Source organism: Coregonus clupeaformis, chromosome 19, assembly GCF_020615455.1.
Source record: "Coregonus clupeaformis isolate EN_2021a chromosome 19, ASM2061545v1, whole genome shotgun sequence".
NCBI lineage: Eukaryota > Metazoa > Chordata > Actinopteri > Salmoniformes > Salmonidae > Coregonus > Coregonus clupeaformis.
In genome coordinates this window covers 14,530,404-14,547,987 of record NC_059210.1, presented here as the reverse complement: position 1 = coordinate 14,547,987, position 17,584 = coordinate 14,530,404, and the positions used below count along the sequence as shown (strand labels likewise).

The 17,584-nt window shown below is 44.1% G+C and overlaps 1 protein-coding gene across 3 annotated transcripts in view; it reads right to left on the bottom strand.

Moving 5' to 3' along the window:
• Positions 1 to 17,584, bottom strand: part of LOC121531587 (synaptotagmin-7-like) — a 117,318-nt gene that overhangs the window by 903 nt on the left and 98,831 nt on the right. For all 3 annotated transcript variants that reach the window (XM_041836875.1, XM_045205144.1, XM_045205145.1), the window contains 4 exons: positions 12,872 to 12,991; positions 12,573 to 12,720; positions 7,721 to 7,893; positions 6,479 to 6,593 (listed from right to left, as the gene is read on the bottom strand). In XM_041836875.1, the coding sequence (XP_041692809.1) occupies positions 6,479 to 6,593; positions 7,721 to 7,893; positions 12,573 to 12,720; positions 12,872 to 12,991 (556 nt within the window). The remainder of the gene's footprint in view (positions 1 to 6,478; positions 6,594 to 7,720; positions 7,894 to 12,572; positions 12,721 to 12,871; positions 12,992 to 17,584) is intronic.

Sequence of the window (17,584 nt, the reverse complement as noted above, 5' to 3'; positions counted from 1 at the left end):
AAGGAGGAATAGGAGGAGGAGGAGGAGGAGGAGGAGGAGGAGGAGGAGGAGGAGGAGGAAAGGAAGGAAGAAGAGGGGGAGGAGGAAGAGGGGAAGGAGCAGGAAGAGGGGGAATAGGAGGAAGAGGAGGAGGAGGAGGAGGAAGAAGAGGGGGAGGAAGGAAGAAGAGGAGGAGGAAGAGGGGGAGGAGGAGGAAGAGGAAGAAGAGGAAGAAGAGGAGGAAGAGGATGAGGAAGAGTAGGAAGGAGGAAGAGGAGGAGGAGGAGAAAACAGATTAGATCAAGACACATTAAAACAATCTCAAAGGAATATCTTATCCATGAGTTCAGGGGTCTTCCACCTTTTCTTGCCCAGGAACCCCCTCCCAGGCAAACCGGCGACCCAGGGACCCCCATCTACATTAGCACTTTTTCTTTTTTTTTTGCGTCTTGTCTTATCATCAGGTGTATGGATAAGAAGTAATCAACATTTTAAAAAGAATATATTTGGTAGATCGTTTTTCATTATTTTTACCTCCCAACATTATAATTGGAAGAGGAAGTGTAAATTCTATCATAGCCTATTAGCTAGAAAGGTAACTCCAAACACATTGTCATTAAGAGCAGCTGTTTAGTTTGTTAAACAAAGGTTTGTTAGCAAACATGTATGTCCAAGTCAAGAAAGTTTACCAGCAGCCAGCGGCATTTGCAGAACTGGTAGCCTATTAACTGGTAGTCTATTAACTGGTAGTCTATTAGCTGGTAGTCTATTAGCTGGTAGTCTATTAACTGGTAGTCTATTAGCTGGTAGTCTATTAACTGGTAGTCTATTAGCTGGTAGTCTATTAGCTGGTAGCCTATTAACTGGTAGCCTATTAACTGGTAGCCTATTAACTGGTAGTCTATTAACTGGTAGTCTATTAACTGGTAGTCTATTAACTGGTAGTCTATTAACTGGTAGCCTATTAACTGGTAGCCTATTAACTGGTAGCCTATTAACTGGTAGTCTATTAACTGGTAGTCTATTAACTGGTAGTCTATTAACTGGTAGTCTATTAACTGGTAGTCTATTAACTGGTAGTCTATTAACTGGTAGCCTATTAACTGGTAGTCTATTAGCTGGTAGCCTATTAGCTGGTAGCCTATTAACTGGTAGTCTATTAACTGGTAGTCTATTAACTGGTAGCCTATTAACTGGTAGTCTATTAACTGGTAGCCTATTAGCTGGTAGTCTATTAACTGGTAGCCTATTAGCTGGTAGTCTATTAACTGGTAGCCTATTAACTGGTAGTCTATTAACTGGTAGTCTATTAACTGGTAGCCTATTAACTGGTAGTCTATTAACTGGTAGCCTATTAGCTGGTAGTCTATTAACTGGTAGCCTATTAACTGGTAGCCTATTAACTGGTAGTCTATTAACTGGTAGTCTATTAACTGGTAGTCTATTAACTGGTAGTCTATTAACTGGTAGCCTATTAACTGGTAGCCTATTAACTGGTAGCCTATTAACTGGTAGTCTATTAACTGGTAGTCTATTAACTGGTAGCCTATTAACTGGTAGTCTATTAACTGGTAGTCTATTAACTGGTAGTCTATTAACTGGTAGTCTATTAACTGGTAGCCTATTAACTGGTAGTCTATTAACTGGTAGCCTATTAGCTGGTAGTCTATTAACTGGTAGCCTATTAGCTGGTAGTCTATTAACTGGTAGCCTATTAACTGGTAGTCTATTAACTGGTAGCCTATTAACTGGTAGTCTATTAACTGGTAGTCTATTAACTGGTAGTCTATTAACTGGTAGTCTATTAACTGGTAGCCTATTAACTGGTAGTCTATTAGCTGGTAGCCTATTAACTGGTAGCCTATTAACTGGTGGCCTATTAACTGGTAGTCTATTAACTGGTAGTCTATTAACTGGTAGTCTATTAACTGGTAGTCTATTAACTGGTAGCCTATTAACTGGTAGTCTATTAGCTGGTAGTCTATTAACTGGTAGCCTAATAACTGGTAGCCTATTAACTGGTAGCCTATTAACTGGTGATTTTTCAAAGCCTATGTCAGATACTACAATGTGTAATTTGCTCCAATGAGCATAATTTGCTCCAATGAGCGTAATTTGCTCCAATGAGTGTAATTTGCTCCAATGAGTGTAATTTGCTCCAATGAGCGTAATTTGCGCAATATTGGGAGTTGAGAAATTATTAGAAAGAAGATATTCCCCTATTTTCTACTGAAGGTATGTAATTCCAAATGATATATTCTGTTGTTGCTAGCGATATTCATAAAAACATTGGGGGAAAACATATATACAGTACCAGTCAAAAGTTTGGACACACCTACTCATTCAAAAGTTTTTCTTTATTTTTACATTTTTTTTACATTGTAGAATAATAGTGAAGACATCAAAACTATGAAATAACACATATGGAATCATGTAGTAACCAAGAAAGTATTAAACAAATCCAGATATATTTCATATTTGAGATTCTTCAAATAGCCACCCCTTGCCTTTAATGTATAATATAACAATTTAAATATATTTTGATTTGTTTAACACTTTTTTGGTTACTACATGATTCCATATGTGTTATTGCATAGTTTTGATGTCTTCACTATTATTCTACAATGTAAAAAATAGTAAAAATAAAGAAAAACCCTTGAATGAGTAGGTGTGTCCAAACTTTTGACTGGTAGTGTATAAATATATATTTTCGTGCACCCCCTGCAGTACCTCCCAGGCTGAATACCCCTGCATGAGTTCCATTGACTACACTGATTCTGTTTTATGAGTTCCACCGACTACACTGATTCTGTTTTATGAGTTCCACTGACTACACTGATTCTGTTTTATGAGTTCAACTGACTACACTGATTCTGTTTTATGAGTTCAACTGACTACACTGATTCTGTTTTATGAGTTCCACTGACTACACTGATTCTGTTTTATGAGTTCAACTGACTACACTGATTCTGTTTTATGAGTTCCACTGACTACACTGATTCTGTTTTATGAGTTCAACTGACTACACTGATCCTGTTTTAAGAGTTCAACTGACTACACTGATTCTGTTTTTATGAGTTCCACTGACTACACTGATTCTGTTTTATGAGTTCAACTGACTACACTGATTCTGTTTTATGAGTTCCACCGACTACACTGATTCTGTTTTATGAGTTCAACTGACTACACTGATTCTGTTTTATGAGTTCCACCGACTACACTGATTCTGTTTTATGAGTTCCACCGACTACACTGATTCTGTTTTATGAGTTCCACCGACTACACTGATTCTGTTTTATGAGTTCAACTGACTACACTGATTCTGTTTTATGAGTTCAACTGACTACACTGATTCTGTCGTCATACCAAACCGATATCTCAAATCAAATCAAATCAAATTATATTTGCCACATGCGCCGAATACAACAGGTGTAGATATTACAGTGAAATGCTTACTTACAAGACGTTAACCAACAATTCAGTTTTTAAAGAAAAAATTGAATTTAAAAAGTGTTAAGTAAAAAATAGATAGGTAAAAATTAAAAGCAAATAATTAAAGAGCAGCAGTGAAATAAAATAACAGCAGGGAGGCTATATACAGGGGGTACCGGTACAGAGTCAATGTAAAATAACAGTAGGGAGGCTATATACAGGGGGTACCGGTACCGAGTCAATGTGAAAGAACAGTAGGGAGGCTATATACAGGGGGTACCGGTACAGAGTCAATGGGAAATAACAGTAGGGAGGCTATATACAGGGGGTACCGGTACAGAGTCAATGTGAAATAACAGTAGGGAGGCTATATACAGGGGGTACCGGTACAGAGTCAATGGGAAATAACAGTAGAGAGGCTATATACAGGGGGTACCGGTACAGAGTCAATGTACGGGGACACAGGTTAGTCGAGGTAATTGAGGTAACATGTACATGTGGGTTCAGTTAAAGTGGCATAAATAATAAACAGAGTAGCAGCAGTGTAAAAGAGGGGATGGGGTGGGGTGGGTATAAAGGTCCTGGATAGCAGGAAGCTTGGCCCCAGTGATGTACTGGGCCATACGCATTACCCTCTGTAGTGCCTTGTGGTCGGAGGCCGAGCAGTTGCCATACCAGGCGGTGTTGCAACCAGTCAGGATGCTCTCGATGGTGCAGCTGTAGAACTTTTTGAGGATCTGAGGAACCATGCCAAATCTTTTCAGTCCACATCACCAACAAACTATCATGGTCCAAACACACCAAGACAGTCGTGAAGAGGGCATGACAAAACCTATTCCCCCTAAGCATACTGAAAAGGTTTGGCATAGGTCACCATCGAGAGCATCCTGACTGGTCGCATCACCGCTTGGTATGGCAACTGCTCGGCCTCCGACCACTAGGCACTACAGAGGGTAGTGTGTACGGCCGAGTACATCACTGGGGCCAAGGTACCTTCCATCCAGGACCTCTATACCAGGCGGTGTCAGAGGAAGGCCCTAAAAATTGTTAAAGACTCCAGCCACCCTAGTCATAGACCATTCTCTCTGCTACCGCACGGCAAGCGGTACCGGAGCGCCAAGTCTAGGTCCAACAGGCTTCTAAATAGCTTCTACCCCCAAGCTATAAAACTCCTGAACATCTACTCAAATGGCTTCACATTGATTCTGTACCGGTACCCCCTGTATATAGCCTCCCTACTGTTATTTCACATTGACTTTGTACCGGTACCTCCTGTATATAGCCTCCCTACTGTTATTTCACATTGACTCTGTACCGGTACCCCCTGTATATAGCCTCCCTACTGTTATTTCCCATTGACTCTGCACCGGTACCCCCCTGTATATAGCCTCCCTACTATTATTTCACATTGACTCTGTACCGGTACCCCCTGTATATAGCCTCCCTACTATTATTTCACATTGACTCTGTACCGGTACCCCCTGTATATAGCCTCCCTACTGTTATTTCACATTGACTCTGTACCGGTACCCCCTGTATATAGCCTCCCTACTGTTATTTCACATTGACTCGGTACCGGTACCCCCTGTATATAACCTCTCTACTGTTATTTTACTATTACTCTTTAATTACTTGTTACTTTTATTTCATATTTTTTGATATTGTATTTTTGTGTGATATTTTTTGGGGGGTATTCTTTCTTAAAATTGCATTGTTGGTTAAGGGCTTGTAAGTAAAAATGTCACTGTAAGGTCTTACTACTATGCGTATTCGGCGCATGTGACGAATAACATTTTGATTTGATTTGATTTAATGACGAAAATCCCGAAATAAAAAAGGAAAATCTACACTCCTTTTTAAATGGAGCTAAGGCCACCTTTCAATGTCACCTTGCCAACCCTACCTATGTATATTGGGAAGTAAAATGTTCTCTGATTGCGCTGCATTCAGAGATGTTCCTCATATTTGCATTATTTGTCAGGGAAGGGAAACATTTTCGGAATATTGAAGCATTATCTGAACAAGGTGGCTCTGAGAATATTGAAACATTTTGTATTTTAATTTATTTTAATTTCACCTTTATTTAACCAGGTAAGCCAGTTGAGAACAAGTTCTCATTTACAACTGCGACCTGGCCAAGATAAAGCAAAGCAGTGCGATTAAAAACAACAACACAGAGTTACATATGGGGTAAAACAAAACATAAAGTCAAAAATACAAACAGAAAATATATATACAGTGTGTGCGAATGTAGCAAGTTATGGAGGTAAGGCAATAAATAGGCCATGAACAAGGCGGCTCCGAGAATATTGAGATTGCAACATATTAGCCAATGAGGGGGTTGGAATAAATCTTTCCCAGCTTGCCTCTGATATTACACAGCATCTATAGCTCCACACTATAGCCAAATAACTTAGCAATATTTAATGACGTTTTGCCAGCAAGATTGATCTGTTAGAATATCTCATTTTAATTCAGGACAAGCAAGACTGAGGGGGAAATGCTTTATACCAGAGGCAGACAGGCTACAGGTGATGAGGAAGCAGGTCACTGGGCACAGACCTCATTTCAACGTCTGGTTTTCATTTACATTTGGTTGAGATGTCATAAAAAAAAAAAAATATATATATATAATCATAATGTTATTGGATTTACGTTAAAAGTTATGTGAAAAAAAAGACAAATTCCCTTACATTAATGACTTTTTGCAAATCTAATCAGTTTTCCATGTTGAACGTCATCATCACAGACTTTTTGTTGTTGAAATGACGTGGAAACAACATTGATTCAACCAGTTTTTGCGGAAGGCATACAGCAAGAAGTTAAAAAAAAAGTGAAACTGGTTGAATCAATGTTGTTTCCACGTCATTTCAACAAAAAAAATTATATGCTGGCAGCTGCTCCCGTATGGTCCTAAAGCCAGCCATTCGATATGCTAAACAGCCGTTGCATTTAAATTGGGATTGGAATGATTAAAGATTTTAGTCTACATTATTTTAGCATTCTTAAAATATTTGGTCTTGAGCTTTGGTATGGCGACTGGAGACGAGGAGGAGAGAATACCAACCAGATGTCCCTCCTATGTCCATGGCTTTGAGATTGCGTGCTTTGATGATGTTCACAGTGATGGTGTTGGCTGTTGGGTTATAGCACAGAGACACTAGCAGGTCCCCTCGCCTCCCCTGGGGAACACACACACACAGACACACGCACAAACACACACACACACACACAGAGACAGACACACACAGCAGTTAGTCTCTCTGTATATACAGACACAGAGAAACCAGCAGGTCTCCTCATCTCTCAACACACTAATCACAGCTTATTTCATGTGTATTACATGATTTTCTTTCTTTATAACGCAATCGTGTACATTACACAAATTCCAATTTGTTGTGGCTAACGTTAGCTAGGCTAGCTAGGTGGCTAACGTTAGCTAGGCTAGCTAGGTGGCTAACGTTAGCTAGGCTAGCTAGGTGGCTAACGTTAGCTAGGCTAGCTAGGTGGCTAACGTTAGCTAGGCTAGGGGTTAAGGTTAGGTTTAAGGGTTAAGATTAAGGGTTAGGGGTTATGGTTAGGGTTAGGTAACATGCTAGCTATGTAGTTAAAGGGTTAAGGTTAGGGTTTGGAGTTAGGTTAAGGGGTTAAGGGGTTAAAGGTAGGGTTAGCTAACATGCTAAGTAGCTGCAAAGTTGCTACAATGCTAAAGTTGTCCGTGATGAGATTCGAACACGCAAACTTTAGGTTGGTAGACGTTTGCATTATCCATCCATCCATCCGTCCAACCGTCCATCCGTCCATCCGTCCATCCATCCATCCATCCATCCATCCATCCATCCATCCATCCATCCATCCATCCATCCATCCATCCATCCGTCCACCCCAACTAACCTCACCATCATTTCTGTCTACTGTCTTTGTCTGTGATTGAAATTCACTGTATACACAATCGTGTACTGCACACCATTTTTTTTTTGTGTGCCTGTTATGAATTTCAGCCAAGACTAAGTATAAAAAATATGTTAAATGGAGAACTGAGAATAGCCTTACAGCTACAATTGCAACATTCTAGTAACTTTACCAGAATTCCCAGTTTTTACAGAAATCCTGGTTGGAGGATTCCGGATTTCCTTCCTATTCCCTCCTGATTCTGGGAATGTTCCAACCTCCAACCTGGATTTCTGCAAAACCTGAACATTTTGGGGAAAGTTACATGAAATGTTCACCCCCTATTTACAGCTCCATCCATGCATGGTTTGAGTTCCTTCTTCCCCCCTCCCCTCCTCCTCCCCCTCTCCAGCCTTACAGCTCCATCCATGCATGGTTTGAGTTCCTTCCAGAAGGTCTGCATGTGTCCCAGGTCACTGAGCTTGTTGAGAGGGATGGAAACTTCCCCGATGGGGTCGTTACGACTGAACCGGTCAAAGTCCAACACCTGCAGGTACAGAGTCCTCTCCCTCACTTTCTCGTATGGGAAACCTGGAGGGAGGGGAGGGGGGAGAAAGGGAGAAAGGGGGGAGGGGGAGAGAGAGGGAGGGAGAGGGGAGGGGGAGCGAGAGGGAGGTGGGGGGAGGGAGAGAGGGAGGAGAGGGGGAGAGAGGGAGAGAGAGGGAGAGAGAGGGAGGGAGGGGGAGAGAGGGAGGGAGGGGGGAGAAAGTGAGAGAGGGAGGGAGAGGGGGGGGGAGAGAGAGGGAGGGAGAGGAGAGGGGAGAGAGAGGGAGGGAGAGGGGAGGGGGAGAGAGAGGGAGGGAGAGGGGAGGGGAGAGAGAGGGAGAGGGAGGGGGAGAGAGGGAGGGAGGGAGGGGGGAGAGAGGGAGGGAGAAAGGGAGAGAGGGAGGGAGAGGAGAGGGGGGAGAGAGGGAGGGAGGGAGGGGAGGGGGAGAAAGGGAGAGAGGGAGGGAGAAAGGGAGAGAGGGAGGGAGAGGAGAGGGGGAGAGGAGAGGGGGAGAGAGGGAGGGAGGGGAGGGGGAGAAAGGGAGAGAGGGAGGGAGAAAGGGAGAGAGGGAGGGAGAGGAGAGGGGGAGAGAGAGCGAAACAGACAGAGAAAAGGTTAAATAAAGGTTAAATAAAGGCAGTATACTCTATAACCCTAACCCTAACCCTAACCCTAACCCTATACTGAAACCATACCTAACCTTAACCTAACCCTCGTTCCAAAACCTAACCTTAACCTAACTCTCGTTGCTAAACCTAACCTTAACCCTAACATTAAAGCTGCACTATGCAGAAATCGCTCCGCCATTTCCTGTTAGCAAAAATTCTAATAGCTCGCCTAATTTCCATTTATGTGACAAAACAAGCATGTATAGCGTAGATAATCATTGTACCATCTAAACCGCTGTGAAATAGCTTTTCCATAACCAAAAATATTGTTGTTTCAGCTGTTTGAAGCTGGTGTACAAAACTGAAAGTATAAGATCCAAAAACTAAACTTAAGAACGGGAAGCATAGAAATAGCACACATAGAACAGATCTACTGCTTCTTAGACTGGCTTTCAATGAGAATGACAGATCTATAACACACATTTCTATGTGAATTTGGTCGGGTCACCCAAAAAGTTACATAATGCAGCTTCAACCTTGTTCCTAAACCTAACTTTAACCTTAGTTCCTAAACCTAACCTTAACCTAACCCTTGTTCCTAACCTTAACCTAACCCTTGTTCCTAACCTTAACATAACCTTAGTTCCTAAACCTAACCTTAACATAACCCTTGTTCCTAAACCTAACTTTAACCCTAATCTTAACCTAACCCTTGTTCCTAAACCTAACCTTAACCCTATCCCTTGTTCCTCAACCTAACCTTAACCCTAACATTAACCTAACCCTCATTCCTAACCCAAACCTTATCCTTTGTTCCTAAACCTAACCCTAACCTTAATCTAACCCTCATTCCTAAACCTAACCTTAACCCTCGATCATATACCTAAGCTTAACCTAACCCTCATTCCTAAACCTAACCTTAACCTAACCCTAGTTTCTAAACCTAACCCTAACCCTAACCTTAACCTAACCGTTGTTCCTAAACCTAACCTAACCTTTACCCTAACCTTCACCTAACCCTAGTTGCTAACCCTAACCTAAACTTAACCTAACCCTTGTTCCTAATCCTAACCTTAACCTTCGTTCCTAAACCTTAAAAAGATAAATATACAGAGCCTTCGTAAAGTATTCAGACCCCTTGACTTTTCCCACATTTTGTTACTTTACAGCCTTATGCTAAAATGGATTAAATAAAATGTTTTCCTCATCAATCTACACACAATACACCACAAAGCGAAAACAGGTTTTTAGACATTTTTGTAAATGTATTAAAAATAAAAAACAGAAATACCTTATTTACATAAGTATTCAGACCCTTTGCTATGAGACTCGAAATTGAGCTCAGGTGCATCCTGTTTCCATTGATCATCCTTGAGATGTTTCTACAACTTTGAATGGAGTCCACCTGTAGTAAATTCAAATGATTGGACATGATTTGGAAAGTCACACACCTGTCAATATAAGGTGCCACAGTTGACAGTGCATGTCAGAGCAAAAACCAAGTCATGAGGTCGAAGGAATTGTCAGGAGAGCTCAGAGATAGGATTGTATCGACGCACAAATCTTGGGAAGGGTAAAAAATAAATAACATCTACATGTACCCCAAGAACACAGTGGCCTCCATCATTCTTAAATGGAAGAAGTTTGGAACCACCAAGACTCTTCCTAGAGCTGGCCACCCAGCCAAACTGAACAATCTGACAGTGCTCCAGAGTTCTTCTGTGGAGATGGGAGAACCTTCCAGAAGGACAACCATCTTTGCAGCACTCAACCAATCAGGCCTTTATGGTAGAGTGGCCAGATGTAGCCACTCCTCAGTAAAAGGCACATGACAGCCCACTTGGAGTTTGCCAAAAGTCACCTAAAGGACTCTGACCATGAGAAACAAGATTCTCTGGTCTGATGAAACTAATATTGAACTCTTTGGCCTGAATGCCAAGCGTCACGTCTGGAGGAAACCTGGCACCATCCCTACGGTGAAGCATGGTGGTGGCAGCATCATGCTGTTGGGATGGTTTTCAGCGGCAGGGACTGGGAGACTAGTCAGGATCGAGGGAAAGATGAATGGAGCAAAGTACAGAGAGATCCTTGATGAAAACCTGCTCCAGAGCGCTCAGGACCTCAGGACAATGACCCTAAGCACCAACAGGACAATGACCCTAAGCACAAAGCCAAGACAACGCAGGAGTGGCTTTGGGACAAGTCTCTGAATGTCCTTGAGTGGCCCAGCCAGAGCCAGGAGAGACCTGAAAATAGCTGTGCAGCAACGTTCCCCACTTCAACAAAGTACTGAGTAAAGGGTCTGAATACTTACCTAAATGTGATATCAGTTTTTTATTTTTAGCATATTAGAAAAAAATCTAAAAACCTGTTTTTGCTTTGTCATTATGGGGTATTGTGTGTAGATTGATAAGGGGAAAACATTATTTAATCCATTCTAGAGTAAGGCTGTAACGTAACAAAATGTGGAAAAAGTCAAGGGGTCTGAATACTTTCCAAATGCACTGTATAGGATGATCCTTGACTAGAATACAGTATATATATATATGAAGTGGGTAAACAGTATGGAAACATTATTAAAGTGACCAGTGTTCAATGGGCAACAGTCTCTAAGGTGCAGGGTAGAGTACCGGGTGGTAGCCAGCAAGTAACAGTGACTAAGTTCAGGGCAGGGTACCTGGCGGAGGCCGGCTAGTGGTGACTATTTAACAGTCTCATGGCCTGGTGATAGAAATTGTTTTTCAGTCTCTCGGCCCCAGCTTTGATGCACATGTACCAACCTCGCCTTCTGGATGGTAGCGGGGTGAATAGGCCTTGGCTCAGGTGGCTGAGGTCCTTGATGATCTTCTTGGCCTTCCTGTGATATCGGGTCCTGTAGGTGTTCTGGAGAGCAGGCAGTGTGCCCCCAGTGATGCGTTGGGCAGACCGCACCACCCTCTGGAGAGCTTTGCGTTTGCGGACGGTGCAGTTGCCGTACCAGGCGGTGATACAGCCTGACAGGATGCTCTCAATGGTGCATCTGTAAAAGTTTGTGAGGTTCTTAGGGGCCAAGCTGAATTTCTTCAGCCTCCTGAGATTGAAGAGGCGCCGCGACACGGTCGATGTGGATGGGGGCGTGCTCTCGCGTCTGTCTCCTGAAGTCCACGATCAGCTCCTTCGTTTAGTTGAAGTTGAGGAAGAGGTTATTTTCCTGGCAGCACTCCGCTGTTGGTAATTAAGCCTACCAATGTTGTGTCGTCTGCAAAGTTGATGATTGAGTTGGAGATGTGCGTGGCCATGCAGTCGTGGGGGAACAGGGTGTACAGGAAGGGGTTGAGCATGCACCCTTGTGGGGCCCCTGTGCATCGCAGTGCTTGAGGCATCACTACAGATCCGGGTTCGATCCCAGAATGTGGCACACAATATGCCCAGCGTTGTCCGGGTTAGGGGAGGGTTTGGCCGGCCGGGATTTCCTTGTCCCATCGCGCTCTAGCGACTCCTTGTGGCGGGCCCAACGCCTGCAAGCTGACTTTGGTCGGAGGGTGTTTTCTCCAACACAGTGGTGCGGCTGGCTTCCGGGTTAAGCGAGCAGTGTGTCAAGAGGCAGTGTGGCTTGGCAGAGTCGTGTTTCGGAGGAAGTATGGCTCTCAACCTTTGCCTCTCCAGGGTCCGTAGGGGAGTTGCAGCGATGGGACAAGACTGTAACTATCAATTGGATATCATGAAAAAGGGGTAAAAGTACAAAATAAATATATATAATCTTGAAGCAAAGAATCCGATTGGTCAGACCTATGTTGAACAGTCCTTACCACGGGTACTTCCTGTTTTTGTAGATAGGAGGTGAGTAACAGAATGGAGGAGTGATCTGATTTGTAAGAAATTACACAAAAAAAATGTAAATACTTAAAAGTTGGCTAGGAGGTAGCAACAGGGCGACCATGTCTGTCGGCGCCATCGTAACCCTACTCTAACCTAACCCTCGCTCCTAAACCTTAACGTAACCCTTGTTCCTAAATCTAAACCTAAGCTTAATTCATTTAGATGACTATGACTTCTTCTGCCGGATGAGTAACACTTAATAAAATAAGGAGCGCATTGAGACGATTATTGAGAAGAGCATGTTAATCCCCATGTACCTTCGAACAGGAAGGTCTCGTTCCATTGAGGGTTGAGGTTCTTCCTCTTGACCTTGGTCTCCAGCTTGTGCTTCTTGTCCGGCAGCAGGTAGAGCTTGACGAAGGGGTCAGAGGTGCCAGAGAAGTCCTTTGCAGGTAGCTCCTGGCCCTTCATAATAATAATTATAACAATATATGCCATTTAGCAGTAACTTTTATCCAACTTACAATTTTGCATAACATTTCGCACAAGTGGCCTCAGCGGGAATCGAACCGACGATTCTGGCTTTTGCAACTGAGCCACATAGAGCCACTGATACCTTGAGGATCTTGACGGTCAGTGTGGAGTCCTGGAAGCTGTAACCAACAGAGAACTGGATCCGGCCCAGCTTCTCACTAATAGCTCCTTCACCATCATCATCCTCTGAGCCCGGGGACAGCTGGGGGGAGAGGTTGGAATTTAGTTTTTTAGTTTGTTTGACAATTTTACACACATATTAAAATACAACGCAATAGTAAAATAATTGAGGATTACACCAGGAGCATGGAGACAAGGGTTTAGGATTCAACTATATACTCAGGCACGTACACACCACACCCTAGCCCTTTGATGGGATGAGGTGATGGGAGCCAGCCTGCATTTTGGGCGTCTGGAGAGTGGAGGTGGTGGGGAGGCTCTCTCTCTCTCTCTCTCTAACCCTCCCTCCCTCCCTCCCTCCCTCCCTCCCTCCCTCCCTCCCTCCCTCCCTCCCTCCCTCCCTCACTCCCTCACTCCCTCCCTCCCTCCCTCCCTCCCTCCCTCCATCCCTCCGTGTCAGGCATTAACAGAGAGAAAACAGCAGCAGGTCATCAGGCCTCTTATGTCAGAGACACCAGGACTGTTCTTATGTCAGAGACACCAGGACTGTTCTTATGTCAGAGACACCAGGACTGTTCTTATGTCAGAGACACCAGGACTGTTCTTATGTCAGAGACACCAGGACTGTTCTTATGTCAGAGACACCAGGACTGTTCTTATGTCAGAGACACCAGGACTGTTCTTATGTCAGAGACACCAGGACTGTTCTTATGTCAGAGACACCAGGACTGTTCTTATGTCAGAAACACCAGGACTGTTCTTATGTCAGAGACACCAGGACTGTTCTTATGTCAGAGACACCAGGACTGTTCTTATGTCAGAGACACCAGGACTGTTCTTATGTCAGAGACACCAGGACTGTTCTTATGTCAGAGACACCAGGACTGTTCTTATGTCAGAGACACCAGGACTGTTCTTATGTCAGAGACACCAGGACTGTTCTTATGTCAGAGACACCAGGACTGTTCTTATGTCAGAGACACCAGGACTGTTCTTATGTCAGAGACACCAGGACTGTTCTTATGTCAGAGACACCAGGACTGTTCTTATGTCAGAGACACCAGGACTGTTCTTATGTCAGAGACACCAGGACTGTTCTTATGTCAGAGACACCAGGACTGTTCTTATGTCAGAGACACCAGGACTGTTCTTATGTAAGAGACACCAGGACTGTTCTTATGTCAGAGACACCAGGACTGTTCTTATGTCAGAGACACCAGGACTGTTCTTATGTCAGAGACACCAGGACTGTTCTTATGTCAGAGACACCAGGACTGTTCTTATGTCAGAGACACCAGGACTGTTCTTATGTCAGAGACACCAGGACTGTTCTTATGTCAGAGACACCAGGACTGTTCTTATGTCAGAGACACCAGGACTGTTCTTATGTCAGAGACACCAGGACTGTTCTTATGTCAGAGACACCAGGACTGTTCTTATGTCAGAGACACCAGGACTGTTCTTATGTCAGAGACACCAGGACTGTTCTTATGTCAGAGACACCAGGACTGTTCTTATGTCAGAGACACCAGGACTGTTCTTATGTCAGAGACACCAGGACTGTTCTTATGTCAGAGACACCAGGACTGTTCTTATGTCAGAGGCACCAGGACTGTTCTTATGTCAGAGGCACCAGGACTGTTCTTATGTCAGAGACACCAGGAATGTTCTTATGTCAGAGACACCAGGACTGTTCTTATGTCAGAGACACCAGGACTGTTCTTATGTCAGAGACACCAGGACTGTGTCCCAAACGGCTCCATAGTCCCTACATGGGCCCTTAAGTGACTGTAGACAAAACTGTAAATATTGTTATAATTATCAAAAGTAGTGAACTAAATGGGGAATAAGGTGCCATTTGGGACGCAGTCGGTTCAAAACCCTTTAGTCTAATCAGGCCTTGTCTGGAGGGAGCATCAAGGCTCTAATCAGGCCTTGTTTAGAGGGAGCATCGTGTCTAATCAGGCCTTGTCTGGAGGGAGCATCGTGTCTAATCAGGCCTTGTCTGGAGGGAGCATCAAGGCTCTAATCAGGCCTTGTCTGGAGGGAGCATCAAGGCTCTAATCAGGCCTTGTTTAGAGGGAGCATAATGTCTCTAATCAGGCCTTGTTTAGAGGGAGCATAATGTGTCTAATCAGGCCTTGTTTAGAGGGAGCATAATGTGTCTAATCAGGCCTTGTTTAGAGGGAGCATAATGTGTCTAATCAGGCCTTGTCTAGAGGGAGCATCATGTCTCTAATCAGGCCTTGTTTAGAGGGAGCATAATGTGTCTAATCAGGCCTTGTTTAGAGGGAGCATAATGTCTCTAATCAGGCCTTGTTTAGAGGGAGCATAATGTGTCTAATCAGGCCTTGTTTAGAGGGAGCATAATGTGTCTAATCAGGCCTTGTCTGGAGGGAGCATCGTGTCTAATCAGGCCTTGTCTGGAGGGAGCATCAAGGCTCTAATCAGGCCTTGTCTGGAGGGAGCATCAAGGCTCTAATCAGGCCTTGTTTAGAGGGAGCATCAAGGCTCTAATCCGGCCTTGTTTAGAGGGAGCATAATGTGTCTAATCAGGCCTTGTCTAGAGGGAGCATAATGTGTCTAATCAGGCCTTGTTTAGAGGGAGCATAATGTCTCTAATCAGGCCTTGTTTAGAGGGAGCATAATGTGTCTAATAAGGCCTTGTTTAGAGGGAGCATAATTTGTCTAATCAGGCCTTGTTTAGAGGGAGCATAATGTGTCTAATCAGGCCTTGTTTAGAGGGAGCATAATGTCTCTAATCAGGCCTTGTTTAGAGGGAGCATAATGTGTCTAATCAGGCCTTGTTTAGAGGGAGCATAATGTGTCTAATCAGGCCTTGTTTAGAGGGAGCATAATGTGTCTAATCAGGCCTTGTTTAGAGGGAGCATAATGTGTCTAATCAGGCCTTGTCTAGAGGGAGCATAATGTGTCTAATCAGGCCTTGTTTAGAGGGAGCATAATGTCTCTAATCAGGCCTTGTTTAGAGGGAGCATAATGTGTCTAATCAGGCCTTGTTTAGAGGGAGCATAATGTGTCTAATCAGGCCTTGTTTAGAGGGAGCATAATGTGTCTAATCAAGCCTTGTCTAGAGGGAGCATCATGTCTCTAATCAGGCCTTGTTTAGAGGGAGCATAATGTGTCTAATCAGGCCTTGTTTAGAGGGAGCATAATGTCTCTAATCAGGCCTTGTTTAGAGGGAGCATAATGTGTCTAATCAGGCCTTGTTTAGAGGGAGCATAATGTGTCTAATCAGGCCTTGTCTGGAGGGAGCATCGTGTCTAATCAGGCCTTGTCTGGAGGGGAGCATCAAGGCTCTAATCAGGCCTTGTCTGGAGGGGAGCATCAAGGCTCTAATCAGGCCTTGTTTAGAGGGGAGCATCAAGGCTCTAATCCGGCCTTGTTTAGAGGGAGCATAATGTGTCTAATCAGGCCTTGTCTAGAGGGAGCATAATGTGTCTAATCAGGCCTTGTTTAGAGGGAGCATAATGTCTCTAATCAGGCCTTGTTTAGAGGGGAGCATAATGTGTCTAATAAGGCCTTGTTTAGAGGGGAGCATAATGTGTCTAATCAGGCCTTGTTTAGAGGGGAGCATAATGTGTCTAATCAGGCCTTGTTTAGAGGGAGCATAATGTCTCTAATCAGGCCTTGTTTAGAGGGGAGCATAATGTGTCTAATCAGGCCTTGTTTAGAGGGAGCATAATGTGTCTAATCAGGCCTTGTTTAGAGGGAGCATAATTTGTCTAATCAGGCCTTGTTTAGAGGGATTATAATGTGTCTAATCAGGCCTTGTTTAGAGGGAGCATAATGTGTCTAATCAGGCCTTGTTTAGAGGGAGCATAATGTGTCTAATCAGGCCTTGTTTAGAGGGAGCATAATGTGTCTAATCAGGCCTTGTTTAGAGGGAGCATAATGTGTCTAATCAGGCCTTGTCTAGAGGGAGCATCATGTCTCTAATCAGGCCGTGTAAGTGAAGTGCTTTGAAAGGCTGGTCATGACGCACATCAACACCATCATCCCAGACACCCTAGACCAGGGTTCTTCAATTCCGGTCCTGGAGGGCCGAAACACTTCTGTTTTTTATTTCTACCTGGTAGTTAATTGCACTCACCTGGTGTCCCAGGTCTGAATTAGCCCCTGATTAGAAGGAGAGGATGAAAAACAGAGGTGTTTCGGCCCTCCAGGACCGGAATTGAAGAACCCTGCCCTAGACCCACTCCAATTCCCATACCGACCCAACAGATCCACAGATGATGCAATCTCAATTGCACTTCACACTGCCCTCTTCCACCTGGACAAGAGCGGAAATAACTATATGGTTCTTAAAAAAGGTGACATCAGACAGACAGTCTAATCTCGCAAAACAAGACTACCAGGTCCAGCTGTAGCTGTGTGTCACCTTGAATAAGAGTTCTCTCTGGCTGGCTGGCTGGCTGACTGACTGACTGACTGGCTGGCTGGCTGACTGGCTGGCTGACTGACTGACTGGCTGGCTGACTGGCTGGCTGACTGGCTGACTGGCTGGCTGGCTGGCTGGCTGGCTGACTGGCTGGCTGACTGACTGTCTGGCTGGTTGGCTGACTGACTGGCTGTCTGGCTGACTGATTGGCTGGCTGGCTGTCTGGCTATCTAGCTGGCTGTCTGTCAAGCTATCTGGCTGGCTGGCTGTCTGGCT